Raw genomic sequence first — 15,811 nt, 5'->3', positions numbered from 1 at the left:
ATTTTCTAGAAACCTCCCGGCACCCTTACAACAGGAAAAAAGTTTGAAAAAATTAAGTCCCTCCCCTTCCAGTGCCATCACCGCACCACCAGAAAGTCCCCTGCAGTTCTCTGTTTGGTCAGGGAACATGTTGTCACTGCTGATCCAGGAGAAGTTGACTTAAATACACTTATAAAATTGTGGAGATGTAACTTAGAATGTTATACATTATGTTACATATAAGTAACAGAATATAGTGAATGAGGATAACATGAAAAACAAATATTATTAACTTCAATATATATGAGACTTGCTTCCTTCTCAATCTCTTGATGGGTTTTTAAGGTTGTAAGAGTGTAAATTTTAATGATACTTTTTATACAGTATGGGGGAAGGGGTGATTTTTTTTATTGACACATTCTCAGTTGAAACCCTGAGTTTGGACAGCTTTATGAAGCAAAATAAGCTTTTCTAGCTTTCAGGATTTATTATTCTATTTATTTTTGCTTATTAATGTGATTCATATGGCATCCATCTCACCATGGTGATTCTGGGAGACTAACAGCATTTAAAATCATAATACTAATAACACAAAACCACAATACATATAATGACAACCATGGTGAAAACCCCAATCTGCTGCAAATCAAACAGTGTCATGGGCCTCAACTAACAATCTGATCCCCATGCCTGGGAACACATCAACATCTTCATAACATTCTGTGAGATCTTACAAAATTATTGTGATCTTGTAAAAATTGGCAACATGTGAGATTTTAGCAGTTAAAAAGAAACATACTATTGGGGGAAGGGAAGCCGCAGACACTGTTGCTGGAGCTAATAAATGTTCTGGCAGATACAGGTATTGTATTGAAAATCCCTATTCTAAAACACCATAAAATAGACTTGCTTTTGTTGTTAAGTATTAAGTCAGTAGGATGGGGACAAGGGAAGACACTCTTGCTTACTCGTTTAAACAGTGTAGTAACTGAAATGTTTGGACATTGTATGTTTATTCTTTACTTTATAGTGTATCCTGACTTTTTGTATTACTTAGAAGCTTGTACGTTTAAGAAATGTGAAATTACAAGTATTTCCTGCCTTTTCATTATTTTATTTAGGAAGAAGTGTATAATCCTATTAAAAAGCAATAAAGCTTAATGGGATGATATTCAACAGCATTTTTGCAGCCTCTGTGTACATTATTGAGAGAAATAGTTATATAATGGATTGCTTTTAAGATATAGTATGTGAAACCCTTAGGTTGTAGGCATTATAATTATACTATTATAAACAAAGAGAGGATTGACTACTGTAATTTTCTAGAGCAGTAATTCTGACCGTAAGTTAATAATTCTATCCAAAATTTATTTTCCATAGGGTGCCTTGTATTGCCTTCTTGGAAATCATAGTGGAGTATGTCTGGCAAATCTTCATGATTGGGACTGCATTGTCCAAACCTGGCCTGCAATTGTCTCTTCTGGACTTAGCAAAGCAATGTCTCTGGAAAAGCCATCCATAGTTAGACTCTTTGATGACCTTGCAGAGAAAATCCATCGGCAGTATGAGACAATAGGACTGGATTTTACTGTAAGTGTGAAATAATTACATTGCTTACAATTGTTTAGGAATGGGGCCTGGTTACTTGAGGGACTGCGTGTCTCCCATTAGTATCTGCCTTGCCAGTTTGATTTGGCAGGGTTGGTGCACTCTGGCCATGATGGCATAAATATGTTACCTAAATTTGGCCGGTGGCCTGGGATCTAGCACTAGGGTATATATGTCTTGTGCAGGAAAGTGGGGAAGTAGGTGCCAATGCCAGTATGTTTGGATTAATGGCAGTGGTGCATTAGGTCTTACTTGAGATGTTATACTAGCAGTGTGATTATAAACTAGAATGTAAAAATTTCAGTTAAGAAACTGGGGGTACAATAATTTCCACATACTAGGAAATAATGTAAGTTTAAAATTATATGCCAGTATTAATAGCAGTTGCCTTTCATAAATGATCTGGTTTGGCCTCATACAGTTTGTATCATTTCTGAATTACTGTGTTACCAGAATAATATATGAAGAAGGCCAAATTCAGATGTGGCAAAAAGTATTGGTGCCCCTCCACTTTTTCCCAAAGAATCCCAATTTACCGTGAAATAAGTTGAAACTGACACAAGTAAATGGCATCCACCATTTTTTTATCCCATAGTTCATAGAGCAGGCATTTTGCTTTTGATGTATGACTTAACATTCTTGTATATGATAGAACAAATGAAAATGGCATGGGCGTAATTATTGGTACTCCTTAGACATTAAAATACATTGATTTTGGTGATCTCTCAAGCAGACAATTTATTTCAGTTATATCACAGGTGCCTTCAGTATCATAATCAGTCACTCAGCAAACTGGGATTTTGGGGGGAAAATGGAGGGGTACTGATACTTTTGACTGCATCTATATTTTGGAATATTAAGCCCAGAATAACAAAAGTAAAATTATGAACATATAATTTTGGTATGCTGTTCTGTGATGCTTTTGAATTTACAAAATGTTGTATCTTTCCCTGGGAATATTCACTTGTTCTGTCAGAATTTTTACATATGTCTCTCAACTTCTCCAGGTTCCAGAGACGTGTATTGAAGTTGCTGTCCTTATGCAGAAGTCAGTGGGTCAGAACAGTGAATGTACAAGCCTTAGTTCAGAAGAGATTCAGCTAGGAATTCAGCGACAGAAAGAAAGGAATGCTGAGTCCTCTCAGTAAGTGCAAAGACTCTCTAACAAAACTGAAATCCATCATTTGTAAAAATAAGGTTTTTTTAAAACTTTACTTTGAATCAGAAAAAAAATCTGGTTATTGCCTTTTTGTCTAACATGACTGTTAAAATGAAAGCTGATTATAAGCATATTGAAACAAATTTTGTTCGTTTGAAATGCTGCGTATATAGCCCTTTTTAGAGAAGCTGTCTGCTGATTGCTATAAAGAATTGCATTCTGTATACACTGGCCCAACCCAGGTGATGTCCTGTCTTTTCTTGAGATATTTTAATACATAAATGTTCCTTTTCATTTTCAGAAATTATGAAAATTTAGTAAATAAGCTGCTAGATTGTGTGAATCAAAGAAATCTGTAAGTATGAGGATATCTTTCTCAAAATGTGTTTCATGTTTTTTTTTCAGCGCTGTGGGTTGGGCAGCCTTAGAGATTGGTAGTCACAGCTCAGCTTTCTGACTGCAAGAAGCTTTCCAGTGATGAGATGACATCACTGGAACAGACAGGACCAATTTTTATGAACTTTGTGGGGAAAGAATATACCAGTGAGAATAAGAGCAGAGAGCATCTTGGAGGCAAACCATTTTTCCCTTTAAAACCCCAGCCAAGCCCTGAAAAATAAGTTGTATTGTACTGCTTATATTCTGCTGTAAAATGGTGGATTTCTGCAGTGTGATTTTGTGCTGGGGAGGGGGAGCATTGTTAAAGATGGACAAGGAAGTGATTTGACTCCCAGAGCCCTCCTTTTCCTATGATCACTTTTGAGAGCAAAAACAAAACAAAAAATGTGCTGCAAGTATAGTGCCATTTTATCACTGAATTTTGGGTGCTTAGAGCAGCTCCCAGACATGAACTGGCCACCTCAGGATCATATCATATCCCATTCCCCACCCAGTTTAGTGAAAATTCGGTGCTAAATTTAAGGATCATGCCTTCCAGATTTTAGTTTGTATAATTAGGAATCAAAGACATAGCAAGAATCCCAGGGAGGATTCCAGAGGAGAAAGGCAACTGAGAACCTGCTCCTGCTGGATCACCATTCTTCTCTTGTCAGTTATCAGTGGCTCTGTGAGAATGAATTCTGAATGTCATTTTTACTTAAAAAGTATTATTATCTGGTCAGAGAAAAAAACAACAACAAAAACTTTTCTGAAGGACTGGAAACCTTATATGGACTTTTTGCTGAAACCAGAAAGAAATGAAATGATTTATGGATTTGAAGATTAACAAAGACATGGATTAAATGAGGGGCTGAAGGGACTTGTACAACATCTGAGAGGGAGGAGGGATAATAAGATTGTAATTATCTGTTGAAAAGAAGGTCAGAAGTAATTTATATATTCTTTTAGTTTCTTTTTCTCTTTTTTTACCCTTCCTTCCTTCCTTCCTTCCTTCCTTCCTTCCTTCCTTCCTTCCTTCCTTCCTTCCTTCCTTCCTTCCTCTCTCTTTTGGTTTGTCTTTTATTTTGCAAAAAATTAATATATATATATATATATTTTAAAAATATTATTTATTATCATTTAGTAATTATTGTTCCAATAAACTGCATTGGTAGCCTTTGTATCATGAGAAGTGGTATTTATATTCTGAAAGAGAGAAATAAATAATTGTAATATTCAACCCTTACTTGGTCTTTTTCTATGACAGCTGAATTGTGAGATACTTTACCTTATCTATCTCAATCTGGTGCCCCTCAAATGTACAAGTCCCATAATTTCTAGTCAACAGCAACACCATTTTCACTAATAGTAAATAGTTATAAGTAGCTTGTGTTTAAGCAAGATGAAACTGCTGGAAATTATCTGAAGATGGAATATATACAGCTCTTGGCTTTTAATATTTATCTTTTAACAAGTCTGTATGATGTAGGATCTTAAGTTATTTGAAGTGGTAGCAACTTATGATGTTCTAAACTGATGCCATGGTCTTTTATGAAACCAGGGCTTATCAGAGTGGCTTTTCCACTACAATTTACTTTCCCTAGAATCCAAACAGATATCTGAAAATAAATACAAAAAAATGTTGTGCTGGTGGTGTTGAATTACACTTGGTTATGCATGTCAATACAGAAATTCCTTCTATAAAATGGTTGGAAGTTTGGTTTTGGTTTTGTTGTTTTGATAGGCTCTTGAAACATTAAGCATACTTCTGTAGGTTATTTCTGTGATTAAAAATGAGATGCGGAAAGATTCAAACATAAACCTTCCATGGAAGAAAGTAGCAAGCAGCTTACATTTGGGGGAATATCCTTTAATTGGCCTTTGTATCCTAGCCTTTTTCTATGGAAAATTGTTGATTGCTCTAGTGGTTTTGATTTCTTGCTGTTTTTCTTTTTTTCTTTTTCCTCAGTGAGATTTATTTTTAAATGCCTGACTTTTCTATAACTTAAATTAAATTAGAAATGTATTTATGCACACTGAAGGACATCATTTTAAAATTAAATCTTGTTTTAGAAATAATTCAGTTGTCTAAATAATAGTTGAACAAATTGTGAGCCTGCATTGAATAGTACATGATTATATAAATTGCTCCTGTAACTTGGTTTGATTTTCCCCCTTCCTTTTTTCTTCCTTCCAGCCCTTGGAAGTTTGAGCACATTGGCATTGGTTTTCTCTCCCTACTCTTAAGGGATGACAGAGTGCTACCTGTGAGAGCCATAAATTTTTTTGTGGAATGTCTCAATCATGATGCCTTGGTGGTTCGTAAGGTAAAAGGTTAACTGGTTTAGTTATGGTAAAACCTGTTTGCAGATATTGATCCCATTATTCATTCCTTAGGGTGGATTCACATGTGCTTTCTTCACATGTCAAAGTGGTATTTGCTTTTGATCTTATGAATGAGTTTCAATGCAATTTCAACGAGTTTGAATTCAATTCAATGCTTCCAGAGTACCATTTTCTTTCTAAGTAGACTGCCTGAGATGTGCAGGCTGGCAGAGTTGCCCAGTTCACACAGGGAAAGTCTTCACTGAAATACTACCCATTATGCTAGTGCAATGTCATACTATTTGTCTACATAGCTTGCTATCTATGATAGACATTAGTTTTCTAATCTTAGGCAAAAGACTGGTTTACCATCAGCTACGTAATCCTGCAGCTTTCCATACGTGCAATGAATAGGCTTTACCTATTTACCAAGCTGAAAACCCTTCCTTAAAGGACTTTTAATCCATCTATTAATATCTAAGGCAACCTACTTTAAAACTTTTAACATATTTAATTCCACATATTTAGAAATATTTTTAAGAATATAAAGACTTAAATGCTTAATATATAAATATCTGTAGAGAACCTAACTCTTTACATTGTTGTAACCTAAAGAACCTAAAGGAAGTAAAAAACATGTATCCCAATTAATTTTATATCCTGAGTACTTGCCAAATTGTTGAACCTCACATATAAAGGTTTTTTTGGAGGAAAATGATGAGAAGAGTAGGCCACTATATTTCTCCTTTCAATTATTTTAAATTAAAATGAGCCAGTTCTCTTTTTTCTGTGTAGATGGCAATCTCTGCTGTGGCTGGCATCCTCAAGCAGTTGAAAAGACCCCACAAAAAGGTGCTCATCTGTCCTTTCCAAATCAGTAAGTGCACTAAAGAAAAACAGCTACCATTCTGTACTGAAATTTTTAAATTAGTTTGTGTTAAGGGCAAAATATGTACTATGTATCTGTTAACTTGCAGTCTTCTGCATTCTATCATGGTCTGTCCCCAGATTCTTCTGCCTGATGTTTCAACTGTGCGATTTCTTTTTTAACTGGTCACCATGTCCACTGCAAGTTTAGTTGATTTTCATAGTTAATAACATTCAATCTTCCGTTGGCCCCAAAATACCGAAGTGCTGCATCTTGAAGTATAGTATATCAATAGAAGAGAATAGTGTATCTATGTAATTGCAGAGAGGTATTAAATAGTGGAGTCCTTGGTGCTTTCTGAGCTTCGTTGTTTGCTTGCAGAGGTTTCAGTACCCAATTAGGTAACATCATCAGTGCGAATGAGTGTGGGTTTGCTCCCTGTTTATATACAGTACCTTGCCCTGCCAGTTTTGATGGGGGTGTGGTTTTCTTCTTGGTAGTTCCTGGATTAGGGCCTTGTTTTCTGTTTGATTGTTTGTCTGGTGTTAATCCCTGCTTATCTGGGTGTTGGCTGCTGGAGTTTTACACAATTGAAAGCTAATATATAATTAGAAAAGATATACAAACAAGAAGGAAGAGAAAAAGAAAGAGAATTGTAAATTGTTTATTGTAGCCTGCTGTACCTCATGTCTTAAGTAATTTGCTAAGCATTCATGTGTGAATCTCCAGTTCAGATGTTGTGTGACAGAATTGTTAAAGGATTAATCCACTGCTTGTCAGATAACTGACTTTCAAGGTCCTGCAATCTATTTTCTAAACTGATAACATATTTTTATAATTTTAGTTCTGGAAAATAAAATGCTGATGAAAATAAAAGCTAAGAACTTTTTATATGACTGAAATCATTCTTTGATTGTTGTCCTTGCCTAGAGAAATGGCTACTACAATTTTTCTTACTAATTATCTGCTAAAATCAGAGCTTCCCCAGCTTTCTAAGATGTTTATCCAATTTGAGGGGATGGTAGGGAGGACAAACTAGCTTAGAGCAGCTAACTGGTAGGAAAATTGCTATTTTAATGTGTGTTTTATAATGGTACTTATTTTAGTTTTAAGAATATTGGTTAACATATTTGGTTCATAGTGCAGCTGTACTAGTTATGTTGCTATTTGAAACAGATGCTTCATGATTTTTGTTTTTAGAAAATATAATGATTCAGAGTTGTGTGATTTACTGGGGGAAATGCTGGCAGTTCTAGGTACTGAATGAAAATTGAAATATCAGCAGCTACTGATAAATTTAAGAAGAAATGCATTTTTCTTTTTTACAAACAGGTGGAGCCCCACGGCCTTCTAATATCCAGGCAGGTGACAGATCTGACAACCAATGGCTGCATTATGAGAGTGCTAATTTACCAAAGACTAGAGAAACTTGGGAGGCCTGCCATTTTGTGGAAAAAACACATTGGGGATACTACACGTGGCCTCAGTAAGTGCTGGCTTCTCTCTTTCTGCCCTCTTCCATAAATGAAAAGTAGTGGAGTTTCCATCCAATTACCTTACTGATATAATCTCTGTCCTGCTTATGCTTGGTTTGCTAGAGCAGTCAGTTATTCCTTCCATATATTAAATCCTTTAGTGTTTGTAATTCTGGTAATATAAAGGTTAGAAAGATGTGAGTCTAAGTTTGTACTTGCTCTTGCACAATTCTAAATACAGAATTGTGACTCTGAAACAGTGAACTAGGAAGTGGTATAATTACTTTTTATTTTTGCCATTCAATATTGTTTTAAGTTGTCTCACTTTTTTCCTCTTACAATTTCTAGAAATATGGAAATCTATGCTTCTGCAGAAGAGCAACCAAAACTTGGGAGGAGTAGAAAGGAACTTTCAGAGGTGATGTTATATTTTAAAACTCTGCTGGCAATCTATCTTGGTCTAATTCAATTTGAGCATATACTTTTTTTCTTTCATTTTATAACAGTGGTTAATATGAGAGGGCCTTAGATTATTCAAAGTTATCTGAATTCCACAGTTATTGTAATTCAAATACAAATATTAATAATTTGTTAATAGAATCAGTTATGTGCTTGGATTGCACAGCCCCACTGCGTATATCAAAATGCAATATAGAGAAATTCTTATATGAGTCATCACAAATGTATGTTCTGACTCTTTATCATATTACCTCAGATATAGTGATATTTTCTTTTTGAATGGAGTCTGTTCACACATTCAACAGACAGTTAGAAAGTGTTCAGTAACAATGTTTGGAGAAATCATGTGATGATCTTGAATACCTGTGTCAGGACTCTACATTAGGAAAAATGAAATTGCTTTTTGTTCTTTAAGAGAAGAGTTAAAGATATTAAGCACTGGTATGATATTAAATCATTTATCCATTTACCACAGCAGTGATTTCTTTGAAGCAGGTGTCTTCCAGTTACCTGAATTCCCAAGCCAGGAATTGTACTTGTTATCTTTTATATATGGAAAGCTTTTGATTTGTCCTGAGCAAAACCTTTCTCCAAGGTTTTTTTTGGATATGTGTGTTCAGTTTAGCATAATATCACACTAAATTCTGTAGCATGTTGATAAGTTACTTGTCAGAGCAGAAATTCTTTGAATTAGGTATAAGAAGATGTGGTATGACAATACTCATTCATTCAATTTTAGCTTTCTATAGAAAATGGTAGCATGAGGAGTTCTAAGGCTGAGAATTGAAGAACACTTTGTTCTTGCCAAGAATGTGCCAGTTACACATTTTTTCAGGTCTTCTGATCTGAAGATTAAAGTATCTCATTGTTTAGACCATATATTAAGTAGATTTTTTCCCAATGCAGATATGCTAAGCAATACTTTTTTAGTTCTGTTACACTGTTGTTTATTTTACTTTACAGGCGGAGCAAGTCATTTATGATCATTTTTCTGATCCTAATTTTGTTGAGCAGTTAATCAAGTTTCTTTCTTTAGAAGACCGAAAAGGAAAAGATAAATTTAATCCTCGTAGATTTTGCCTCTTCAAGGTAATTCATTAAGTAATATTTTGCTTGCTTCTCTAGAAAACATGTTGAGCCATGTGTGAAGCTCTTCAGCAAAATAACTATGCAGTTAAGCCTTTGTGATTGTGATCACATATATTACTCTGATTCTGAAGTTCATCAAAGTTTCATCAACCATAATTTATGAAATTGGAAATAAAAATTCTGGCTCAAGTGCTCTTCTTTACATATTGTTCTTTCTGGCTGGTATATAGCCAGTGTTTTCCATTATGTCAGGACTGGGGAAATTTAATTTAATGGCAGATAAGACAGGATAATAAGAAAGTGTGGTGAAGTGCCACGCTATTGGAACCAATCCATCATTTTCGGTGCATTGCCTTCTATAAGACCTTCATAAGAAGAAAGCCATTTAGAATGGTTGTAAAACTGTAACATAAAAAGTACCTTCTCACATATAACATACACTCACACTTATTTGTTAACTTACACCACACTCCATTTAGTTTGTGTTAAGGCAGTGGGATTTCTGATACAGTTTCATTGCCTTATAAATTTTCTCACAGCGTAATAATCTAATTTTCAAACTTGTGTGGAATTGTGAAGATGTGGTTTCAAGGACTATAATTCAGGAACAATAGCAAAATGCACCACTTATATCCAAAACTGTAATTTTCTTAATCGTGGTTTGCATATCATTTAATTTTGAAAATGATAGCCCAATTAGTGTTTATAGTAAATTGTATTACAAAGGAATAAAATATATGCATAACACTTGTGGCTTGGAAAAATTCCTTCCCTTCTAGGTATTGTTGATATTCAGCATTTTTAAAACATATTTTATCATTTTAGAACAATTGAATTAGGTGTGTATAAGTCCTTTTTGTAAAGGTAATAAGTATTCAGGCTTAAAGTCAAATGTGTATCTTATTTCACTAGGGTCTATTTAGAAACTTTGATGATACCTTCTTGCCTGTATTGAAACCACACTTAGAACGTCTTGCTGAAGATTCCCATGAAAGTCCGCAACGCTGTGTAGCTGAAATTATAGCTGGTTTGATAAGAGGGTCTAAACACTGGACATTTGAAAAGGTAGAGTACATATCTAGGAATTTTGCAAATATATATGATTCAAATCTCTGAAGAAAAGTATAAGGTTTTCCTTTGTCTGGTTACAGATTGGTTTTGGGGATATTCTAAATAAATAAATACATCATATTCATATATATATAGAGAGAGAGGCAGAGACAGAGAGAGACAGAGAGAGAGAGAAAGAGAGAATAATTAGGAGCCAGTTCGGTGTAGAGATAGAATAGAACAGAACAGAACAGAACAGAACAGAACAGAATAGCTTTATTGGCCAAGTATGTATACATACAAGGAATTTGACTTCGGTGCAAAGAGCTCTCAGTGTGTTTGCATAGCATCAAAAATGAGAAGAATAAATAATAATAATAATAATAATAATAACAACAACAACAACAATAATAACATTATACTAAAAAACTGTGCAGTCAGAAGAGGAGAATTAGAGGAAGGTAGTACTGTGGCTATTAACCAACATATATTAATTTTAAAAAAGGAAAAGCTATTATCTAACATATATATATAATATAATATAACATACATATCTAACATATCTAACATATAAGACACCAGGTTAGAAACTGGGAGACTGTGAGTTCTAATCCTGCCTTAGGCACAAAGCCAGTTGAGAGACCTTGGGCCAGTCATGTTGTCTCAACCCTAGGAAGCAAGCAATGGCAATGGCACTTTTGAAATCTTGTCAAGAAAGCTGCAAGGACTTATCCAGGCAGTTGCCAGGAGTCAAGACTGATTCAAAGGCACACGCACACACACGAATAATTTGTTTGAAATTAGGGATGTTTAAACATGGAATAGATATTTCTGTCTTGCTCTCTGAACTATTAATGCAGTCTGTGCTAAGACCTCAGTATGTGGGGGGTTTTGGTTCCTCTAAAACTAAGCTGCATGAGCTCAGGCAGAAATAGTTTGCCTATGTATGTTCCACCCTTGGAACAAAACAAAATCCTTTGTTGATGGAATTGCGGGTGTCATGTATTAGCAAATCATTTTTCTCATCATTATGTGCAGGTGGAGAACCTCTGGACAGTTCTCTGTCCACTTCTTAGAACAGCTTTATCCAATATTACAGTAGAGACTTACAATGACTGGGGGACATGTATAGCGACATCATGTGTAAGTCTTGTATATTATTTTTCACTCTGTCATATTATGAAAGCATTCTCTATTTATTTTTGTATTTTAATTGTACTTTCTATGTAATATAATAAAGTTTTTATTAAAAAATAAAGTATTTAAAAAAATGAAAGCATTCTCTACTCTTCTGATTACAAAGTCCTTACTTGTGTGTTATTTCAAGCATATTTGAAGGAAAACAAAGGTGGTCTTATCACAGCATTTCTTCTTAAGTTTCATAAAAATGCTTCTTTATCTTGCCAGTGAGTCTTACATTTACTATCCCTTAATTTTCACTTGCCATGGTTTGTGGGCAAGGCTTGCATTTTGGTGATATCTCTTTTTCTGTTGGTAAACAGATCACATGACTTGTCACGTGATCAAGAGATTGCTGCTATTCATTGTTGGACACTGGCTTCTTCTGTGACTATGGGGAAAATAGCCTATACTGAAAGAAAATTATAGCTTTTGACTATTTGTTCTAATTTTAGTTTTTATTTAGAAAGAAGAGTGGAAATTCTTTTACAATGACTTGTTACATAGTTCTATACATGCATACTCAGAACACAGATCCTAAAAAGGGTATGTGAGATTGCAATCTGGCTTTGCAAATCTAACATGGACCTTTACTATGGAGTAAACTCCTTTGCACTTGGTGAAACTCCAGGGTAGATATGCATAAGATTTGGCTTTTAAAAGGACTGTATCTGAAGTTTGGCATAGTCAGAAACATAACTAAACCTTGCTAAAATTGAACACTTTAAGATACCAGTCTTGACCTATAAGGCCATTCATGACTTGGCACCTGGATACTTGCAAGACCACCTTCTAATCGGTCAGTTTCACCCTGACCAAACTGCTGCAAACCCCACACTTTTGGGAGTTTTGGGGGCTGAGGCAAGGAGGTACTGCTTTTCTGTTGCAGCACCAACACTGGGGAACAACCTCACCATGGAGATCAGATTGACTCCCTCTTTTCTGGTCTTTCGAAAGCTCTTGAAGACCAAGCTGTTTCAGAGAGCTTTCCGTGATTTAATCTGATGTTGCCATCCTTTTGTTTCATCCTCCTCTTCCTCCATTGTATTGTTGTTGTGGGTTATATTGTATTTTTTTTTGTATGTAAGCTGCAGAGAGTTGTTTTGATTGCAGTGGTATACAAATATGTTTACCAAATAAACAAATGCATAATCTAATGTTCTAATACTGCAGAGGTATTATGATTTCTATACTATTTTGAAGAAATCTTTTTTGGATTCGTCTGTTGGGGGAATTCGTTGAAAAAAGCATAGTTATATTGATAAAATGCACTGTGTAATACAGCATAAATGTTTGGTGCTGAATTGCTTCTCAGCAACTTATGTTAAGATTTCTGTTGCCAGGAACTGATTTTGCCCCTTTTTCCTTTAAAAAAAAATGTAAATACAGGAGAGCAGAGATCCCAGGAAATTGCACTGGTTGTTTGAATTGTTGTTGGAGTCTCCACTGAATGGTGAAGGAGGATCATTTGTTGATGCATGGTAAGGAGAAAAAGCTTTACTCATTTATTAGCCAAAGCATGGATGAAAATAGAACTTGGGTTGTACAGAACATTTATTTGTCCTTGCTTTGGTATTAATCATATGATAACCATCAGAATAGCACTTTGTGAGTTGGGTAGCTATACACATAGTTTAAATAAAACAAATATATAAGTAATCATATCACAGTTACACTATTTAGGTGGCTATGGAAAAAAGGCTTAAATCTTACTGATTTGCTTAACAGTGTTGGAAGCAAGAATTGTTAAGTTGAGGTCCCTGGTCCTCAAATCTTTATATTTGTGTGAGGGTATCTCCTGGTCACCCTCTGACTATAGTTCCTAAAAAATCAGTGAAGCAGGAAATATACAAAAATGTGTAAACTAGTTTAAAAGACAAAGAATCCCCATGCACAGGTCAAAGAAAAAGAAATCTGAAAAGCTGTCACCACTTCTTTATGTGGGATAGGTCTCCATTCACTTTGCATCACTGTCCTCCCAAAAAATAAGTGAGGCCTCTTTTGGGCAACCTATAGATATCATGCAGGAATTTCATCCAATATTCTCTGCTACTTAGCCTTTACTGAACTTCAGAAAAAAAAGATAGCTTCCCTTTTCCTCCTATTTCTCCTGCTGCATCTGAGAGCAAGCAAGAATGTTTCCTCTTCTTTCCCCACAACACTGTTCAAAATTTCTGGGTCCCTTCTGCAGCAGAGTAGCTTGAAGAAGGGCACTAACTTCCCCTGCCCCAATATAGACCACAAATGCAGACCAGAGATGCAGGCATTTGTACATAAGAGAGAAAGAGGGAGTGTGGGTGACTCTCTGTGTATGGCTTATATAACCCTGCTCTCTCCAGTTTTGTTCTTGGGCTGAAAAGTTAGCCCTACAGACCTTAGGTAGAGGGAATATGGAATGGCCTTGAAGGACAGGAGAAAGAGATGCTATCAAGGCAATGGTCAGATAAGCAGGGCTTGAGCCAGGGGCAAGAAATTAATTTGAGAAAACATCTCAGACAAGCCCTTCCCTAGTTCACATGAACATAAAGAGAGGGATGAGGAAGACATTCAGATTTACAAGGTTCTGTTATTATAGCTGTTACAATAACACTAGTCCTGATCTATATGGCATTGGCATTGGATTCTTGGTCTGGTCTACCTTGTAGGACTGATACCTTATCAGCAAATACAGAGCTGGTATAACAACTGTACTATGAGAGGTGGGTTTTAGTGAAAGTAAATTTTGGGGTGAACATGTGGATTTTTTTTTTTTTTTAAATTGCCAGCAGCATATGACAATTATGCTAGTGGCATTTTAATACAGATAATGATAATGATAATATGCCACCCACCTCCCAATGATTCTGGACAGTTTCAGATAAAAAACGTTTTTAAAAAAGAGAAGAAATACAACTCTTTGTCAAGAATGACAAAAAACAAAATAAATAAACCCACATAGTTCAAAGGGAGGCTTCACTCACCCTTGCCAAAGGCCTGGGCAAAGAGCCAGGTTTTCAAGGCCCTTTGAAATATCAGCAGTGTGGGGGCTGTCCAGATCTTGGAGGAAACTTCATTCCATTTCTGTTACTTTTGTGAAGTTAAATTATCTCTGCTGAGGCTTGTGTGAGTAGATGACATAGATCAAGTATCTCAATGGCTTGACTTGTAAAGTAAATAGCGTCTCTATGAACAAGCACTGTTGAGAATGGTAATTTTCTCAGAAAGCCAGGATAGATATTTAAACATTCCAGTAACTGAATCCATCAGGAGATAGAGGTTTCTTCTCTTAACGGTACAGTAGAATGACAAGCAGAGCTCTCCTGTGCGTTTACACATATATGTATATGGACAAATTATAATGCTGTGTACATGATTCATACCAATGCAGCTTGGAAACCAAAATTAAGTAGTTCATTTGCTCATTGTAAGTGCTTATATGACCAACTTTTAAAAAACACATGTGGTAGTTGCTAATTAGCCCACTCTCCACTAGCTAAACATAAAATGACTGTCTTTTGTAAACAAGAACAGTGTAAGACATTTGGTTTTTGCCTTATCTTTGCAGAAGATGGAAGTGCACTTTTATATCATCACTTCACTCACTTTTTCTTCTTTTTACCTTCTAGTCGTCTGTATGTATTGCAAGGGGGCCTTGCACAACAAGAATGGCGAGTGCCAGAACTGCTGCACAGATTGCTGAAATACCTAGAGCCTAAGCTCACCCAAGTTTATAAAAACGTCAGAGAGAGGATAGGAAGGTTAGTATTAAGGCTATACTATGTCATATGTCCTTCAACCCTTAGATATTCCAGGACGTTGTCATTTTGTTTCTATATATTCCACAAATAAGGGAAAGGAAAAGTTATTTGATTAGTTTGAATTCAGTCTTTAAGGCATGAAGCTAAATTAAAAGTGTGTTCTTGTGTTTTATGCAGTGTTTTGACATACATCTTCATGATAGACATTTCTTTACCAAATACTGCTCTAACAAAGTCTCCCCATGTCCATGACTTCACTTCTCGAATACTTGAAAAACTTAAACCCCTTATGGAAGTGGATGAAGAAATTCAGAATCATGTTATGGAAGAAAATGGAGTTGGAGAGGAAGATGAACGAACTCAGGGCATTAAACTACTGAAAACTAGTAGGTGCTTGTATTAAATGTGCAAGAACCAAATTAAATGTTCACTTGTATTAGTTGCATACCTGTGATGCCATTTAAAGGAATGCTAATTAGAAGAGATGAAGTTATGTTTTGTTCTG

At 35.5% G+C, this 15,811-nt stretch overlaps 1 protein-coding gene across 6 annotated transcripts in view; it reads left to right on the top strand.

Moving 5' to 3' along the window:
- PSME4 (proteasome activator subunit 4) overlaps window positions 1-15,811 on the top strand; it is a 101,437-nt gene that overhangs the window by 63,608 nt on the left and 22,018 nt on the right. For all 6 annotated transcript variants that reach the window (XR_015797630.1, XM_088149349.1, XM_088149340.1 and 3 more), the window contains 13 exons: window positions 1,360-1,569; window positions 2,595-2,731; window positions 3,048-3,101; window positions 5,322-5,451; window positions 6,245-6,326; window positions 7,650-7,803; window positions 8,141-8,210; window positions 9,215-9,340; window positions 10,253-10,405; window positions 11,429-11,533; window positions 12,959-13,050; window positions 15,175-15,306; window positions 15,484-15,692. Coding sequence is in view for 5 of the 6 variants with exons in the window: in XM_088149349.1 (XP_088005475.1) it covers window positions 1,360-1,569; window positions 2,595-2,731; window positions 3,048-3,101; window positions 5,322-5,451; window positions 6,245-6,326; window positions 7,650-7,803; window positions 8,141-8,210; window positions 9,215-9,340; window positions 10,253-10,405; window positions 11,429-11,533; window positions 12,959-13,050; window positions 15,175-15,306; window positions 15,484-15,692 (1,654 nt within the window). In the remaining variant the exon portion in view is untranslated. The remainder of the gene's footprint in view (window positions 1-1,359; window positions 1,570-2,594; window positions 2,732-3,047; window positions 3,102-5,321; window positions 5,452-6,244; window positions 6,327-7,649; window positions 7,804-8,140; window positions 8,211-9,214; window positions 9,341-10,252; window positions 10,406-11,428; window positions 11,534-12,958; window positions 13,051-15,174; window positions 15,307-15,483; window positions 15,693-15,811) is intronic.

The sequence above is a fragment of the Python bivittatus genome, unplaced genomic scaffold (genome assembly GCF_059951505.1).
Source record: "Python bivittatus isolate LINGU-HERP-01145 unplaced genomic scaffold, Pbiv_v1 ctg000020_np1212, whole genome shotgun sequence".
Lineage (NCBI taxonomy): Eukaryota > Metazoa > Chordata > Lepidosauria > Squamata > Pythonidae > Python > Python bivittatus.
Note: the sequence above shows the minus strand (reverse complement) of the source record. Positions and strands in the feature narration are given on the sequence as shown.